This window comes from Schistocerca gregaria, chromosome 1, assembly GCF_023897955.1.
Source record: "Schistocerca gregaria isolate iqSchGreg1 chromosome 1, iqSchGreg1.2, whole genome shotgun sequence".
Lineage (NCBI taxonomy): Eukaryota > Metazoa > Arthropoda > Insecta > Orthoptera > Acrididae > Schistocerca > Schistocerca gregaria.
The window spans coordinates 1,003,740,126-1,003,757,584 of record NC_064920.1 but is presented as its reverse complement, the minus strand read 5'-3'; the positions used below and the strand labels follow the sequence as shown (position 1 = coordinate 1,003,757,584).

Sequence of the window (17,459 nt, the reverse complement as noted above, 5' to 3'; positions counted from 1 at the left end):
TGGTCTCCCTCTACGATTTTTACCCTCCACACTGCCCTCCAATGCTAAATTTGTGATCCCTTGATGCCTCAGAACATGCCCTACCAACTGGTCCCTTCTTCTCAATACCTCCTCATTAGTTACGTGATCTACCCATCTCATGGGATCAGTAAGCTCAAAATAAAGAAAACACAGTTACATTGGAGTAAACATAACATAGCCTGACTGCTGATACTCTTCTTGACAGAAAAGAATGACCAATTGGATCTTCACAAATAATGGACCAAAGTATGTTCATTGTTATTCTATACCTTGTCTGACCAAGCTGAATTATCTGATGGACTCTCATTTTGAAAGATAACATTGAACTCTATCTTAAGGGAATTTAACCACTGGGAATAACAAAAAATGGGTGTGAAAAGAAATACATTATTATTTAGAGAATTATTTTTGTTATGCGATGTTATAAGTAATTAAATAAGTTCTGTTACCTAACGTCCTTCATGAAAGTGAGGGGGATCCATGTCGTTAGAATGTTCCACCTTTATCCTCTTAGGTCCATGAAAGATGTTCATGGCAACTGAAAACGTAGTGCCAGTTAGAAAAGGCAAGGCTTCGTGGTGATTGCATCTCTCTACCTGCTGTGGATGGTCGCTTGTGCTTCAGGACTGCACAGTGCCTTGGAAGCCTCAGAGAAAAGGAAGGCCTGTTACAGCAAATTGTAATCATGGTTTATGATTTGACACATTTGACAAGTTGCATATATCAAAGCTATACCATAAAATGTCTGACAGGTAGCAAAGCAAGTTTTAAATCTAACTTAAAATCATTTCTCCTGGACAACTCCTCCTGGTCCATGGACAAATTTCTATTTAAAAACCAGTAGCCTGTAAAAACAAGTTTCTAAGGGTGATGGCATGAAGGACTAAAAAAATGTGTTCATTTATGTTAACACTAATCATGTACGCACATTCTGGAATCTGACTCATCCCACATCATTTCGATAAAAGAATTGTTAAAATGATCTATGGAACATGTAACTAGCTGACCAACTACAAAAGAATGCAGCATGTTTTGTGCTTTGAAAGAGTTCATAAGAGGAACTAAGCATTGCATTTTTAATCACAAAGTACCATAACAAGGAGATGCCTCTTGAAAAATTTAATACATGTAGATATTGTCTGGTGGTTCCATGTTAATTTAGAATCTAAATATACACCATGCAGCTTAAGAGACATACAATCAGTGTTAGAATTACATAAATTAAAGAAACTGTTTTCAGTTTTATTCTGATTTACTGCTAATTCACTATCTTTAAACAAGATACTGGAAATTCTGAGACTTGTTTTGCTTGTTCCTTTAGGCCCTCTATACAATTTCCAGTTGCAAGGGATGCGACATTGTCAGTGTGAGAACAGATTTGCATGGCATACTAGACAGGTCACTCTCATAAATTATAAACAATAGGGGTACAAGCACAGAACCTTGAAACAAACCTCCGGAGCTCTTATTATTAAAATATGCCTTCTGCTTTCTATTGACAGAGTTCTAAATCTCGAATGCCCTAGCTTCATAATTTATCTACTATAATTTGATGGCTCACAGAGTCAAATTACTTGCTCAGATTAATCAACAGGATACTACTAAGCACTAAATTTGCTACTGAAATAACAGTCTTTAAGCTTCATCAAGATTTTATTTCAAAATGTCGTTTAAGGTGTCTTTTCAAAGATGATTGGTCTGTAAATGTTTTTGGACAAAGGTTACAACTAAATGTTTTTCCTGTGTGAGACATCAAATGTCTTGAAAGGCCAGACTGGTGGCGGAAAGATTTTTCACAAAATGGACATTTGTACTGAAAGGTCGTGATATCATTACCAGACAAATGTTGCCTTGAATGTACTTTAAGACTTTCTTTTTGAGTAAATTTCTTTCCACATGCGTTGCACTGGAATGGTTTTTCACCAGTATGAATCATCATATGCCGGTTAAGTATAGCAGTCTGTGAAAAACTCTTTGAACAGTATTTACAGGAAAATGGCCGTTCACCAGTATGTGTTCTCTCATGTCGCTTGAAATTTGTTTGATTAGGGCACCATTTTTCACATATTCCACAGACAAATCCTCTTTGCTGATTGTGAACAGAAGTGTGTCGTTTCAAGTCTAGTCTCTTGCTGAACCTCTTGGGACATTTATCACATTTGAAAATCAGTTTGTAATCAGAAACAGTCCTGCACTGAACCACTCCAGATGAACCACAGTTCACATTTCCCAAATCCTTCATGTCAAGATGTGCTTTACTGCCGTCCAAATGTTCTGCTGTAATTTCTTCATTTTTCAGTGTTGAAGAAAATATGAATGGCTGATTTCCTGAATATGAAGGATTTGAATTTTGACAATTTTCAGGTAGTTGTAATGAATTTTGAGTATTTTTTTCACTCTTTACCTGAGAATGGATATCACCTGTGCTTGCCACAACAGGATGAACTTCGCTACAAGACAAATTTTCCATTTCCTTCAAACTGTCATCGGATTGTTGATTTTCACCAGCTTCTAATTCGCATTCTGATGTAGTAGTATCTACCTGTGATGAATTACACAATGATTTATGTACATTTGGAATAAGCAAATCACTCAAATCACAGACTGGGTTAGAACTTGATTTACAATCTATTGTTGTGGAATCTGACAATGTTGGACAGAGGCTTTTATTAACAGGAAATATATCCGAAGAAATCAACTCAGAATTACTGTGATTTGGAGAGCTGCAGACAAATAATGTGGTCGATTTTTCTGTTGTTTCTGTTGCCGTAATTTGAAGGTTAAAAAGGTTGCTCTTGACACTGACGAAGTCAGTTTCATGAAATTCTTGTTGATTTGTTTCCTGGAAAGACAAAAAGTATTACCTGTAACAAAATTTACTTAAGATGCTTATAAAATAAAAATTACATGGGAAAAATCCTTTTCGGAGCACATAAATACACATGAGGTGTTACCACAGTTCATCTTATAACATAAAGATTGTTCACTCCCAGTGCAGATAATTTACAGTAAACATATTCAGAGAATACTCACAGCATTATTATTTGATGTGATATTGCACATAATGTTGCTAGTAATTAAAAACTCTGGTGAAGTGCACATAAAGATACTTTACAATAAAGTTTCTCATCATTGCCCACACAAATTTATGAAGAATAGCTTTCTACAAATGGACTGCATCATATTGTGCAAAGGTTGAAAGAACTGTTAAAATTATATTACAAACATGTGTCTGGACATGCGGCGTTGCCATGGTAAATTTTGCTGACAAATGAAAGTTCCTCTGACCACATGTCGTGTGGTCCTTGTGTGTCGCAGACAGTCTGATTGATGCAGTGTACTGTAAGCAGCAGAATGGCCCAGTATTCGTGTCAGGATCAGGCCAAGATGGTGTTTATGTACAGCCAAGCACATCAAAACAGTTGAGAGGCAGCACACCAACTACATCACACAACATTTCTGGGCGTTTGTGTGAGCATGGGTCCTTTCAGACGGATGAACATGCAGGGAGGTGGCAGATTGTGCGTAAACGAGATTTGGAGGAGCGGATTCTACAGGATATTGAGATGAACGCTCATACAAGCTCCATGGAAGTGGTGCACCAACACGATGTAAGCCAAAGTACAATTATGTGCATGACAACCACTACTATCCCTATCATCTGCAACGAGTGCAAGGATTACCAGCAGAGGATTCCCCTCTATGGAAAAGATTTTGTTGGTATTTGCACCAGACCATCATAATTAGGGGATTTCTGTCATCAGTGCTCTTTATCGATGAACCAACATTTATCCGAACTGGTACTATCAATCAGCATAATTGTCATCTGTGGGCTACAGACACAGCACGTGTCAGAGGAACTTTCATTCGTCAGTGCAATCTACCGGGGCAATCATGTATTTCTGGACATGTTCACAGGACCTTTTTTCCTCCATTTTCAGTCAGGAAACCTTCCCTGCTGTTTGTTGGTTTGGTTGGTTGGTTGGTTTGATTTTTAAAGGCACCAAACTACGTGGTCATTGGTCCCTTGTTCCATTGAACCAAGTCCATGGGATAAAACGGAAAACCAACAGTACACACCACAGGAATTCTAGAAACATGAAGCTGAACACACTGAGGACAACAGAAGACAAGAAATGCACAGAGACACAAGAAACAGGCAGAAGAGCTTAAAACAGGAGAGCAGATATCCTAGGCTGGCCGATCACAAGGATAAAAAAAGGATGAGCCAGCCACTCTGCAACATATTAAAATCTCTAACCTAAAAGTACTAGAGCAGAAAGCACAGGGAGACAAGGGACAGGAACTAAAACTTAAACCAAAGAATAAAAACCAGAGTCATGTAGAAAATGTAAAACCAAGTTAGCTGTGGAGGCATCGTCTCCTAAAATCAAAGGAGGTGTGTCAGGAAGATTAAAATTCTGTCACAGAACAGCGAGATGTGGACAGGCCAACAAAATGTGGACCACTATCAGACAGGAACTGCAGCGACAACGTGGTGGGGCCTCACGTCGGAGAAGAGAGCCATGCGTCAGCCAAGTGTGGCCAATGCAAAGGCGGCAGAGGGCCACAGAGTCCCTGTGAGAAGCCCTCAGAGAAGACTTCCACTCATGTGTGCTCTCCTTGATTGCACAGAGTTTATTGGGTGTAACTAAGTTGTGCCACTCAGCATCCCAAATCCTAAAACTTTGTGGCTGGCATAACACCAATCAGAGGTCAGGTGTGGGTATACCAATCTCCACTGGTGGCTTATGAGTGGCCTGTTTGGCCACCCCATCAACGAGCTCATTTCCTGGAATTCCAACATGCCCTGGGGTCCATACAAAGACCACTGAATGACCAGACCGTTCGACAGCATAAACCGAGTCCTGGATAGTTGCTACCAGAGGATGGCATGGGTATTAATGATTAATGGCCTGTAAACCATTTAACGAATCACTGCAGACCAGGTAGGACACACCAGGGCAGGAACGAATATGCTCAAGGGCACGAGAAATGGCCACCAGCTCGTCAGCGAAGACACTGCACCCATCTGCTGTTCGATAGGTGCCAAGTGAGCATAAGCAAAGCTGGCGGTATAGATGACTTCACAACTCTGGGATGCGTCAAGTATTGATAGGAAGTGACTGTAGAGTGCCTCAGGAGGAACAGAGTCCTTACGGAAACGAGATAGGTCCAGCTATAGTTTCAGCCAAGCTTACACCATGGAGGTGAATGTTTATGGACTCGCATGAGACGCTGAAAGGAAAGGACTCAAGCTCAGACAATAGGGAGCAGACACGTACAGCGTGGGACAGGAACCACCATGTTCGGGAATAAAAGATGCTGAGGAAAACCATGGAAGTGTGCTGCACAGTTGGCGGCGCCTGATGTGCAATGGAGGGACTCCAGCCTCCACTAGTTGACTGGCCACTGGACTCGTTCAGAAAGTGCCTGTCACTAGACGAACCCTGCAGTGGTGCACAGGATCATGCAACTTCAATGCTGAGGGTACTGACGAACCATACACTACACTCCCATAGTCAAGTCGTGACTGAACTAGGGCTTCGTACAGCCACAGCAATGTAGAGTGTTAAGATGCCGCCAGCACTTCAGCTTAAACTGACGAATGTGGAAGAGCCATGTTAACAGGGCGTTGAAAACCAGTCTTAAAAAGCGATATGTTTCGACTAACCCTAGTGGATGGCCATCAAGAAAAAGTGCAGGGTCAGGATAGACTGTCCATCGCTGACAGAAGAGCAGAAAGTAGGTCTTGTTGGCTGAGAAGTGAAACCGATGGGCGGAAGCCCATGACTGTGCAGTCCAAATGGCTCCCTGCAGTCAGTGTTCAGCAACACCAATTGTTGAGGAACTGAAGGCAGAAATCATCAGCATATAAGGAGGGCAACATTGACGCCCCTACAGCTGCTGCTAGGCCATTTATAGTGACTAAGAACTGTGGAACGCTCAATACAGACCCCTGAGGGACCCCATTCTCTTGGATATGGGAGGAGCTAAAGGAGCCTACAACTTGAACATGGAAGGTATGGAGGGAGAGAAAGTTCCGTATAAAAAATCGGGAATGAGCCACGGAGGCTCCACTCACGCAGCGTGGCAAGGATGTGGTTGCACCAGGTCATGTCGTAGGCCCTCCATAAATCAAAAAAGGCTACCAGATGTTGGCGCCTGGAAAAAGCTGTTCAGATGGCAGACTCAAGGCACTCCAAATTATCTGTCGTTGAGCAGCCTCGACGGAGACCACCCTGGGATGGGGCCAGAAGGCCCCGGGACTCCAGGAGCCAACACAACCTCCAGCTCACCATTCGTTCGAGTAATTTTCAGAGAACGTTGGTGAGGCTAATGGAGCGGTAGCTGTCCACCGCTGCAGGGTTCTTCCCAGGTTTCAACACTGGGACAACAATGCTGTCTTGCCACTGGTATGGGAACACTCCCTTGCCCCACATGCAAGTCAAGATAGACAGAATCTGATGCAGTGAGGCCACAGACAGATGTTTGAGAAATTGGGAGTGAATTCAGTCAGGGCCCGGAGCTGTGTCAGGGCAATGGGCAAGGGCACTGAGGAATTCCCACTAAGTAAAAGGAGCATTGTACGTCTCAAGCAGGCACGATGTACAAGACAAATGCTGTCGTTCTGCTCACTCTTTCAAGGAATGAAAAGCTGGTTGATAGTTTGCATATGCAGAACTCTGAGCAAAATGCTCAGCAAAGTCCTCGGTGTCACGTGTGTTGGTGCACACTGCTCCATTTACTGAAATCCCAGCAGCCCCAGCAGGATCGGGTAACCATAAAGGCAGTGAATCCGAGTCCACACCTGGGAGGCAGCGGTATGAGAACCAATGGAGAAAACGTATCTTTCCTAGCACTCTTGTTTCCGTCTTTGTGTCAGCTGGCGGGCACGGGCACAGAACTGTTTAAAAAGAATGAGAGTCTCCAACGATGGATGCCGCTTACGTCATTGGAGGGCCCGCCTATGCTCTTTGATGGCCTCAGAGATTTCTGGCGACCACCAAGACACAGTTTTACGCTGAGGCCACCCTAAAGAAAGAGGAACTGCACGTTCTGCAGCCGATACGATCAACGCAGTGACCCGCTCGACCACCACATTAATAGCGCCATGTGCAGGAGTGTAAACAGTGACAGCAGATGTGAAAGCCAGCCAATCAGGGCCCATCACGGCAGACGTCCAAAAGTGTGATGCCTGGGTACTGACAGGAAGATCGGAAAGTGGTCACTACCACACAAGTCGTCATGAACCCTCCAGTGGACAGATGGTGATAGTCCCGGGCTGCAAAGCGATAGGTCAATGGCCGAATAAGTGCCTGGATCTCACTGAGGTGGGGTCTCCTGTAATTTAAGAGGCAGAGGTCAAGCTGAGAGAGAAGATTCTCGACATCTCTACCCCGGGCAGTAATTATAGCGCCATCCCACAAGGGGTAATGGGCATTGAATTCCCCCAAAAGTAGGAATGGTGGGGGAAGTTGGGAGATCAGAGCAGCCAATTCATAGGAGGTACTTCACCATCCGGAGGAAGGTAGACATTGCAGATGGTAAAATCCAAGGTTGTCCTTATCCTCACAGCAACAGCCTCTAAAGCTGTATGAACAGAAAGTGATTCAGAATATACAGAGGTAAGGACATACAGATATACGCCACGTGATGCTCTGGTACAGTCAGTCTGGTTTTTATAAAACCCCAATAGCAATGAGAGGCAGGGGTCCACATTGCTGGGAACCATGTTTCTTGGAGGGAAATACAAAGAGCAGGTGTTGAGCTTAAAATCTGTCTTAGTTCAGCCAAGTGGTGAAAAAACTGCCGAAATTCCAATGTTAGATGATGTCATCATTAGGCTGGAAAGGCATGAAGCGCTCAAGGAGGCAGGTTATGCCTCAGGGTCACCTGTTGCCACCAATTGAGTACATGTGAGAGTGCCATCCTTAGACTTTCGTTCCTCCCATGGCGTGGTCATAGTGGGGAATGATTTGGGGTCATACGTGTTTGCATTAAATTGAGCCCTTTAAACGCTTAGAGACTGCTGGCAGCTGGCCACCAGCATATGATGTACCACGCTTCATTGTGGGTCGTTCACCCTGATGCCACCCCCTCCGAACAAGGGCCCTCCCCACAGGCACCACCCAGCCTCAGGATGGGCCACCTGGCAGTATGGCCATTGCCTGGAGTCCCGATGCCCCAGGGAGATAGGCATCTACTCCTTGGCATAAGTGGGGAGTTAATGGCACAGGCATCAGCAGAGTGATTCCTGTGTTGTCAGGGGGCTACAACCAACAGGGTATATGGTGGCCCCACCACAACGGACTGGCTACTGTGCTGGATATTAGGTGCAAGGAAGTCCATGGTCATCATCTCCGCAGAAAGTGACACTGCAGGGTGTATGGTGGAAATCACACCCAGGAATGTATCCTCGACCAAGAGATGGAGAACGAGCGGGACTGCAATACGACGCCGAGAAAGCAAGGTAAAGATCTCAATGAATGATGGACACAATGCACCATGTAAGGCGCCCTTCCCCAATTGGCTCGCTCTTTGGAAAAATTTTGAACCCGGGAGGGGACCATTGCATAAAGAACGAAAAGTGTGACACTCCTTTTAGTCACCTCTTATGACAGACAGGAACACTGCAGGTCTATTTTAACCCCCGAACCCACAGGGGTATGCAGTTTGTCTGTTTTATTAATGTTAAACCTGTGTAGTAGCAGATACATATCAATACATGACTGCACTTCTAGTTTTTGCTAATTTTTTGAACAGATTACACACTGGAAAAATGCAACATATACTTCTCATCACCAAACAATAAGGCTTCATAGGGAAGGTCTTGACATATTCATGAAGACTATTCCTTGAAATCATTGGATGAATTAGATTTTTACTGATTTTGAACACATATTTTAATTGTAATATATGCAAGTAATACAGTGCAGCATTTATTCAGTTACAGCTGGTTGTTTATATTTTACAGAAAATAAACTTAATGGGGAGAGTAATTTTTTCTTCTTAGATTTCAACCAAGTAATCTTCAAGGAGGGAGCAATATACTGCTTGACTCCTCGGTGAAGGTATGTTCTCGAAACTTCAACAAAACCCCTTACCGAGCTACTGAGCATCTCTCTTGCAGAGTCTTCCACTGGAGTTTATCTATCATCTCCGTAACACTTTCATGATTACTAAATGATCCTGTAACGAAGCGCGCTGCTCTCCGTTGGATCTTCTCTATCTCTTCTATCAACCCTATCTGGTACGGATCCCACACTGGTGAGCAATATTCAAGCAGTGGGCGAACAAGTGAACTGTAACCTACTTCCTTTGTTTTGAGATTGCATTTCCTTAGAATTCTTCCAATGAATCTGAGTCTGGCATCTGCTTTACCGACGATCAACTTTATATGACAATTCCATTTTAAATCACTCCTAATGCCTACTCCCAGATAATTTATGGAATTAACTGCTTCCAGTTGCTGACCTGCTATATTGTAGCTAAATGATAAGGGATATTTCTTTCTATGTATTCGCAGCACATTACACTTGTCTACATTGAGATTCAATTGCCATTCCCCGCACCATGCATCAATTCGCTGCAGATCCTCCTGCATTTCAGTACAATTTTCCATTGTTAAAACCTCTCGATATACCACAGCATCATCCACAAGCCTCAGTGAACTTCCGATGTCATCTACAAGGTCATTTATGTATATTGTGAATAGCAACGGTCCTACGACACTCCCCTGTGGCACACCTGAAATCACTCTTACTTTGGAAGACTTCTCTCCATTGAGAATGACATGCTGCATTCTGTTACCTAGGAACTCTTCAATCCAATCACACAATTGGTCTGATAGTCCATATACTTTACTTTCTTCATTAAATGACTCTGGGGAACTGTATGAAATGCCTTACGGAAGTCAAGAAACACGGCATCTACCTGGGAACCCATGTCTATGGCCCTCTGAGTCTTTGGGACGAATAGTGCGAGCTTTTCGAAACACATGCTGATTCCTACAGAGTAGATTTCTAATCTCCAGAAATGTCATTATACTCTAACATAATACGTGTTCCAAAATTCTACAACTGATCAACGTTAGAGGTATAGGTCTATAGTTCTGCACATCTGTTCGATGTCCCTTCCTGAAAACGGGGATGACCTGTGCCCTTTCCCAATCCTTTGGAATGCTACGCTCTTCTAGAGACCTACGGTACACTGCTGCAAGAAGGGGGGGCACGTTCCTTCATGTACTCTGTGTAAAATCGAACTAGTATCCCATCAGGTTCAGCGGCCTTTCCTCTTTTGAGCGATTTTAATTGTTTCTCTATCCCTTTGTTGTCTATTTCGATATCTATCATTTTGTCATCTGTGCGACAATGTAGCGAATGAACTACAGTGCAGTCTTCCTCTGTGAAACAGCTTTGGAAATAGACATTTAGTATTTCGGCCTTTAGTCTGTCATCCTCTGTTTCAATACCATTTTGGTCACAGAGTGTTTGGACATTTTGTTTTGATCCACCCACCGCTTAAGTCAGTAAATAGAACTTTACTTTCGGATTCATTGAATGTCTCTCGCATAGCCCTCCTCACACTACATTTTGCTTCGTATAATTTTTGTTTGTCTGCAAGGTTTTGGCTGTATTTATGTTTGCTGTGAAGTTCCCTTTGCTTCCGCAGCAGTTTTCTAACTCGGTTGTTGTACCATGGTGGCTCTTTTCCATCTGTTTGATCTTGCTTCACACGTACTCATCTAATGCATATTTTATGATGGTTTTGAACTTTGTCCACTGATCCTCAACACTATCTGTACTTGAGGCAAAAATTTTGTGTTGAGCTGGCAAGTAGTCTGAAATCCGCTTTTTGTCACTTTCGCTAAACAGAAAAATCTTCCTACCTTTTGTAATATTTCTATTGACAGCTGAAATCATCGAAGCAGTAACCACTTTATGATCGCTGATTCCCTGTTCTGCGTTAACTGTTTCAAACAGTTTGGGTCTGTTTGCCACCAGAGTTGGTTCTCTGTTTAACTGCTCAAGGTAGTTTTCAGATAAAGCACTTAAGCTGGATTCCTTGTCCCTACCACCTGTTATAAACATTTGAGTCTCCCAGTCTATATCCGGAAAATTAAAATCTCCACCCAAAGCTATAACATGGTGGGGAAATCTACTCGAAATATTTTCCAAATTTTCCTTCAGGTGCTCTGCCACAACAGCTGCTGAGCCAGGGGGCCTATAGAGACATCCAGTTACCATGTTTGAGCCTGCTTTAACTGTGACCTTCACCCAAATTATTTCACATTTCGGATCTCCGTCAATTTCCTTCGATACTATTGCACTTTTTATCGCTATAAACACGCCTCCCCCTTCACTGTCCAGCCTGTCTTCCTACAAATTCACTGGGGAGGCTATGCTTTATCTTCTTGGTCCCCCAGGCATTATCTTTCAATGAGATAATGCAAGACAGTTTGTTGCTACCCTGCCACCATGTTCTGCAAATTGCTCAACAACTGAAATCATCTGGTCTTCGATTGTTGAGAGACTAGCTTGCAACTACAACTGATGATTTTGTATAGAGTTGGAAGCATTGTCATCCAATCTCAGTTCAACTTGATGCCTCACCAGATTAGAAGCATCCCTACTGCAAGAGGCTGCAACTGTGTCTAACAAATTTTGCCCCTCTTCTACCTCCAAAACAGCTACAAACTTAATCATGTATTTTTCTTACTATAATATGTACACACAATAAGTAAAATTTGGTATTTTCTAACCTTCCTGGTGTTGCAATTTTAATGGCTAGCCATGTAGTAAAAAAAATCTATTCCACACTTTTGGAAGTGTTCCTTCATCAACGAGAAAAAACAGATAGGCTTCAGAAGGTTGCAGAGGGATATGTCCCTCGTGCAGGAGGAGAGTTTATTCATCCAATGGGTGCATTTTGTGCTTTGGTGACCCACATTATGAATGTATCATAATATATGGCATGTGTCAGTTTTAAAAGTTTGTTGTGGTTACAATCATGGAGTAAATAGTACCAACCAAACTCATATTAAAGTGCATAATCATGTTACAGTGTCTACAACTATATTCTATAACAGAAATATAAGTGTTACAGAAAATAATAAGACCAGGAAATTAAGAGTTTGGGAATGTATCTTAGTGTGGATTGAGGAATTATTCTGTGGCGTAAAGTGGCCCTTGCTATAGGAACTGACTTACTTAGGGTTGAAAAAAATATCATGGCTGTGATATACACTATTACATTTAAACATAGGCTTTTTTTCTTAAAAAAAAAAAAAAAAAAAATCACTGTGTTGAGAATATCTGTGGTGTAATGCATGTGAGTTTTTCAAGTTCCTTGAAAGGATTTCTGCATGTGGCTCTTGGGTGGACACCACTGATTATTCTTATGGCTCTTATCTGTGCATATACTGTAGAACTTTTCTAGGCAGTGGCTGATTTCTCCAAAATATATTTCCATATGCCATAACAGCATGAAAATAACCATAATAAGCTAGCATAATAGATTCCACACTTCTGTAAGAGAAAACAGTATGTAAAACATATGTTAGAAAAGACAGTCTTTTGCACAAATCATCCACAATGTCGTTTAGTTGGCTATCAATATGTAGGCCTAGATATTTTGAAATATCCACCGTAGCTATTTGCTGGTCACCTAGATTTTCTCCTATTTCTCCATATTTAGAGACTATATGAAACTGAATAAAATTTGTTTTGCTGTAATTAACGGGAAGCCCATTTGTGTTAAACCAGTTTACAGCATCCCTAAAAATACCACTCTTTCCTCCAAAATTCAGAACAGAATGTGTATCTACTGGCAGTACTTGGAATTTGGTCTCCTGAAAATAAGTTCTTGCAAGTAATTCTGTCTACTTGTAATTTTCCATTTTTCTTAAGTGACTTTTCCTTTTAATATAATTAAATAAAGGTTATAAACTTCTATTTTTCTGAAACTCAGAAGAGAAGAATTGGATGGTGAAGGATGGACAGGAGAGTAGGTCACTCATAATATGGGCTAACAGTGTTTAATTGTTTGAACTGAATGTTTCATGTTACACTAGTGCAAAGATTTTACTATTTTATTAACTGGTCAAAAGACTTCGCTCAGAGTATTTTGCCTTATGCATAATTAATGTACAAATGCCTCCCAAAAAGTACCAATACTCACCACATATATCTTCCATCTTGTACGCTTCATGAATAAAAACTGTTTAATGATCTCTCACATGATGCCAAAAGTCGTACTAGTGAAACACCACAATTTAAGAGTCAATAGTAGAAATGTCTTCTCAAAAAATATCTTTTTTCAGCAGATGAATTTTTTAATAAAAGTGAGGAAGGGAAGGTTTATCTTGTGTTATGACAGTGGAATACCAGTACAAATATTATATCAAAACTTCAATTGCTTGCAAAATAATACATACCAAATAATTTACAAGACCTGGGTGTGGGCTTGGCACCTTAAAACAAATCCAAAGGTCATAGGTCAGATTACTTGTCAGACCTAGGATTTTTTCTGTTGAGTATCACTTTTTAATCTCTAGCAGTAGTACATTAATGTGAAAAAATGACATTTTATAATGGTTAAGGATGCACATTACACTGAAGTGCCCCAATAACTGACTAAAAGAGTCAATTCAAAGGTCAGATGAAGGCAACAGCATATCACTTTCAACACAAATGTATTTAATAAAAATTCTGAGTTGAGGACAGATTTATTTTATGTTTAGTTGTGAGATCTACAGTAATTATTGCAATGACTTAATTTATAGTAATTAAAATTTATGGTAATTAACTGGCTACAATTACATCATTTCAGATATATAAATGTACATTTAATATATATATATAGAAAGAAACTTCCACATGGGAAAAATATATTAAAAACAAAGATTCCAAGACTTACCAAGCGGGAAAGCGCCAGCAGACAGGCACATGAACAAAACACACAAACTCACACACAGAATTACTAGCTTTCGCAACCGATGGTTGCTTCTTCAGGAAGGAGAGGGAAAGACGAAAGGATGTGGATTTTAAGGGATAGGGTAAGGAGTCATTCCAATACTGGAGGCGGAAAGACTTCCCTTAGGGGAAAAAAAGGACAGGTGTACACTCGCACACACACACATATCCATCCGCACATACACACAGACACAGTCTTTCCGCTCCCGGTATTGGAATGACTCCTTACCCTCTCCCTTAAAACCCACATCCTTTCGTCTTTCCCTCTCCTTCCTGAAGAAGCAACCATCGGTTGCGAAAGCTAGTAATTCTGTGTGTGTGTTTGTGTGTTTTGTATATATAATCTCTCTCCATTGCTCACCTCACCTCAACTCACCCCACCCCACCTCTCACCCCTGTACAGTCACTGTAGGCCAGGAAAGAGCTGGCAGTCGACTGAGCAAAATGTTGGGAGACAGGAGAGCGCGAGTGTGTGTGTTTTTCCTACAAACTTCAAAAAGGAAATGCATTCCAAGTGCTAGGCAATCTCTGCACCTTTTGTTTGTGTACCTATCAATGAAATATGTCTGCTTGTGTCTGTGTAAGTGCGGATGGATATGTGTGTGTGTGTGTGTGGGTGTGTGCGAGTGTACACCTGTCCTTTTTTTTCCCCTAAGGGAAGTCTTTCCGCTCCCGGGATTAGAATGACTCCTTACCCTCTCCCTTAAAACCCACATCCTTTCATTTTTCCCTCTCCTTCCCTCTTTCCTGACGAAGCAACTGCCAGTTGCGAAAGCTCGTAATTCTGTGTGTGTGTTTGTGTGTTTTGTTCATGTGCCTGTCTGCCGGCGCTTTCCCGCTTGGTAAGTCTTGGAATCTTTATATATAAAAAATAGAAAGAAACTTCCACATGGGAAAAATATATTAAAAACAAAGATTCCAAGACTTACCAAGCGGGAAAGTGCCGGCAGACAGGCACATGAACAAAACACACAAACACACACACAGAATTGCTAGCTTTCGCAACCGATGGTTGCTTCTTCAGGAAGGAGAGGGAAAGACGAAAGGATGTGGGTTTTAAGGGAGAGGGTAAGGAGTCATTCCAATCCCGGGAGCGGAAAGACTTCCCTTAGGGGAAAAAAAAGGACAGATGTACACTCGCGCACACACAAACACACATATCCATCCGCACATACACAGACACAAGCAGACAGGCACATGAACAAAACACACAAACACACAGTTACTTAAAGGTTTCTGTTGCACGTCATTGTAATTACACCACAAAAACATGACTAATTCCATATTCTAGTAATTCATTTGCTGGCTGGATCAGGTGAATACGTATCAAAGTTGAAATAAATACAAAATAAAAAAAATGCAAATGTTATTGGATTAAAAGCCAAGACAAGTTTCAATTTTACAAATGACAAATTTGTTGATATTTAGATATGAAAGTTAAACTTGAAGAAAATCACACAAGGTATATGAAAGACAAAACAAGAACAGATAAAAAATGAAATAAACCAACAGAACAAAATGTTCCGTAGGAAGGCAGATGCTGGAGAAATAATGGTAATTTACAATGTGAAAAGAACATGGATGGAAGAAAGGCTATTGAAGATTATGATGGAGTAAACAAGGAGGAAGAGACTGTTACAAATTAATATCATGTTGATGAGGAGCCACAAGTAAATTTTGGTAAAAAAGTTTCCATTTCAAGAGTTATCTCAATATCTTATTTTCAGTCTTTCTTCCAACTTTGGTCAGACTACACTTGCAAAAACTTTCTTGTATATCACACAAATTAATACTTGTAAATACAATTTCAGCACAGTCAGAGAATACACCTCTAATCTGACCAGGGCAGCTGAAATAGTTCATAAAGCGGTGTCTTACTGAGAAGCAAAACAAAAGTTAAGTATCTGTAAATCATTGACTTAGAGGAAAGTCAAGAAAATTCAGCTGAATAACTATGGTAGGCCTCCAGTATTTAATAAAAAGCAAGAAAAAGAAAACTCTGAGTACATAGGCATAGCAACAAAGTGGGGTTTTACACTCCCATCTTTTGATGTAAGTTGCATTGCCAAAATATTTTTGGAGAAAAGTAATGTGAATTCATCTCACTTCAAAAATAATATGCCAGGCGAGAAAAGTATAAAATATTTCAAGAAGAAGTAAAGTCCTATGTTAAAAAAGCTGTATGTCTACCAACATAAAACAAGCAAGGTCTTTGGAGTCTCCCAACATGAAAAGGAAGTGTTTTCGAGAAGTGTCACAGATCCAGAAAGATGAAACTATGATGCTACAACTGAAAGCCACAAAGAAGAGTTAGGAAAACAAAGAAGAAAGAAAGTAAAATTGAAGACATAGTCTTGCACAGATGTAGAGGACCTTACAAAGTGTCACTATATGGCAGTTCATTGGACGGTAAAGGTTATGCTTCGTGATAGAAAACGGCACCTCGATGGACCCATGGCTGTGAATGAAAATCAACTAACACATTCAATCTAATTTATTGATTTCATAGTTGGTGGATTTCTGTCTGTACAGGTGGGAGAGTTTGTGAATTCTGATGAAGCAGTGAGCTATACCAGCGGCATCATAGCTACTGGTTGGTCTAACCTATTCAGGCATGTGGACAATCCAGTGGCACAACTTGCAGCAGAGCACAACATGCAATGGCTGCTTCACAACCCGTGCCATCTGGATCCTCTTCACCACCACCAGTTTTTATGAGCTGTGCAGATAGGAGCTATACTTATGGCACATACTTCATTGCCATAACTTTCCTGGCCTAAACCTAAGGTAACTCACTGCTACCCCCCTCCGCTAATAATAGTGTGTGTGTGTGTGTGTGTGTGTGTGTGTGTGTGTGTGTGTGTGTGTGTACACGCACTCACTCACTCACTCTCTCCACCCTCCCCAGTACCCCACCCAATCTGTATCCCCCCATCAGTTAGTTGTCTGCTCTTATATGTCACCCAATTCTATGAAATTGCATGTCCAGCCATATGCCACATGTCTCCTCTACCTGCGCCCCTAGTTAGCCCACAGAAGGCTCACCACTCTCCCATGAGGTGCTTGGCACTTCCTCAACCCCCTCCCTGCCTCCCATCTCTCTCCATTCCTCACCTCACCTCAACTCACCCCACCCCACCTCTCACCCCTGTACAGTCACTGTAGGCCAGGAAAGAGCTGGCAGTCGACTGAGCAAAGTGTTGGGAGACAGGAGAGCGCGAGTGTGTGTGTTTTTCCTACAAACTTCAAAAAGGAAGTGCATTCCAAGTGCTAGGCAATCTCTGCACCTTTTGTTCGTGTACCTATCAATGACGCAGAAGGTCATAATTGCGTACAGTCAGAATCATGGCCAAAATATCTGCATGGGATCGGTTGCTGGGAATGATATCTTGCAAGTGAGCTTTTTGTTCATAAAATATCAGTTCAGATTGGTGATGTTTAGTTGTCAGTGTTGAACCGAAT

At 41.6% G+C, this 17,459-nt stretch overlaps 1 protein-coding gene across 2 annotated transcripts in view; it reads right to left on the bottom strand.

The window, feature by feature from the left end:
• Nucleotides 1-426: 426 nt before the first annotated feature.
• The window catches only part of LOC126278601 (oocyte zinc finger protein XlCOF7.1-like), a 57,648-nt gene continuing 40,615 nt past the window's right edge, over nucleotides 427-17,459 (bottom strand). Inside the window, exon 3 of one of the 2 annotated variants that reach the window (XM_049978840.1) lies at nucleotides 427-2,863. In XM_049978840.1, the coding sequence (XP_049834797.1) occupies nucleotides 1,667-2,863 (1,197 nt within the window). In that variant the 3' untranslated portion in view covers nucleotides 427-1,666. The remainder of the gene's footprint in view (nucleotides 2,864-17,459) is intronic. The other variant, XM_049978849.1, reaches the window with a different exon arrangement.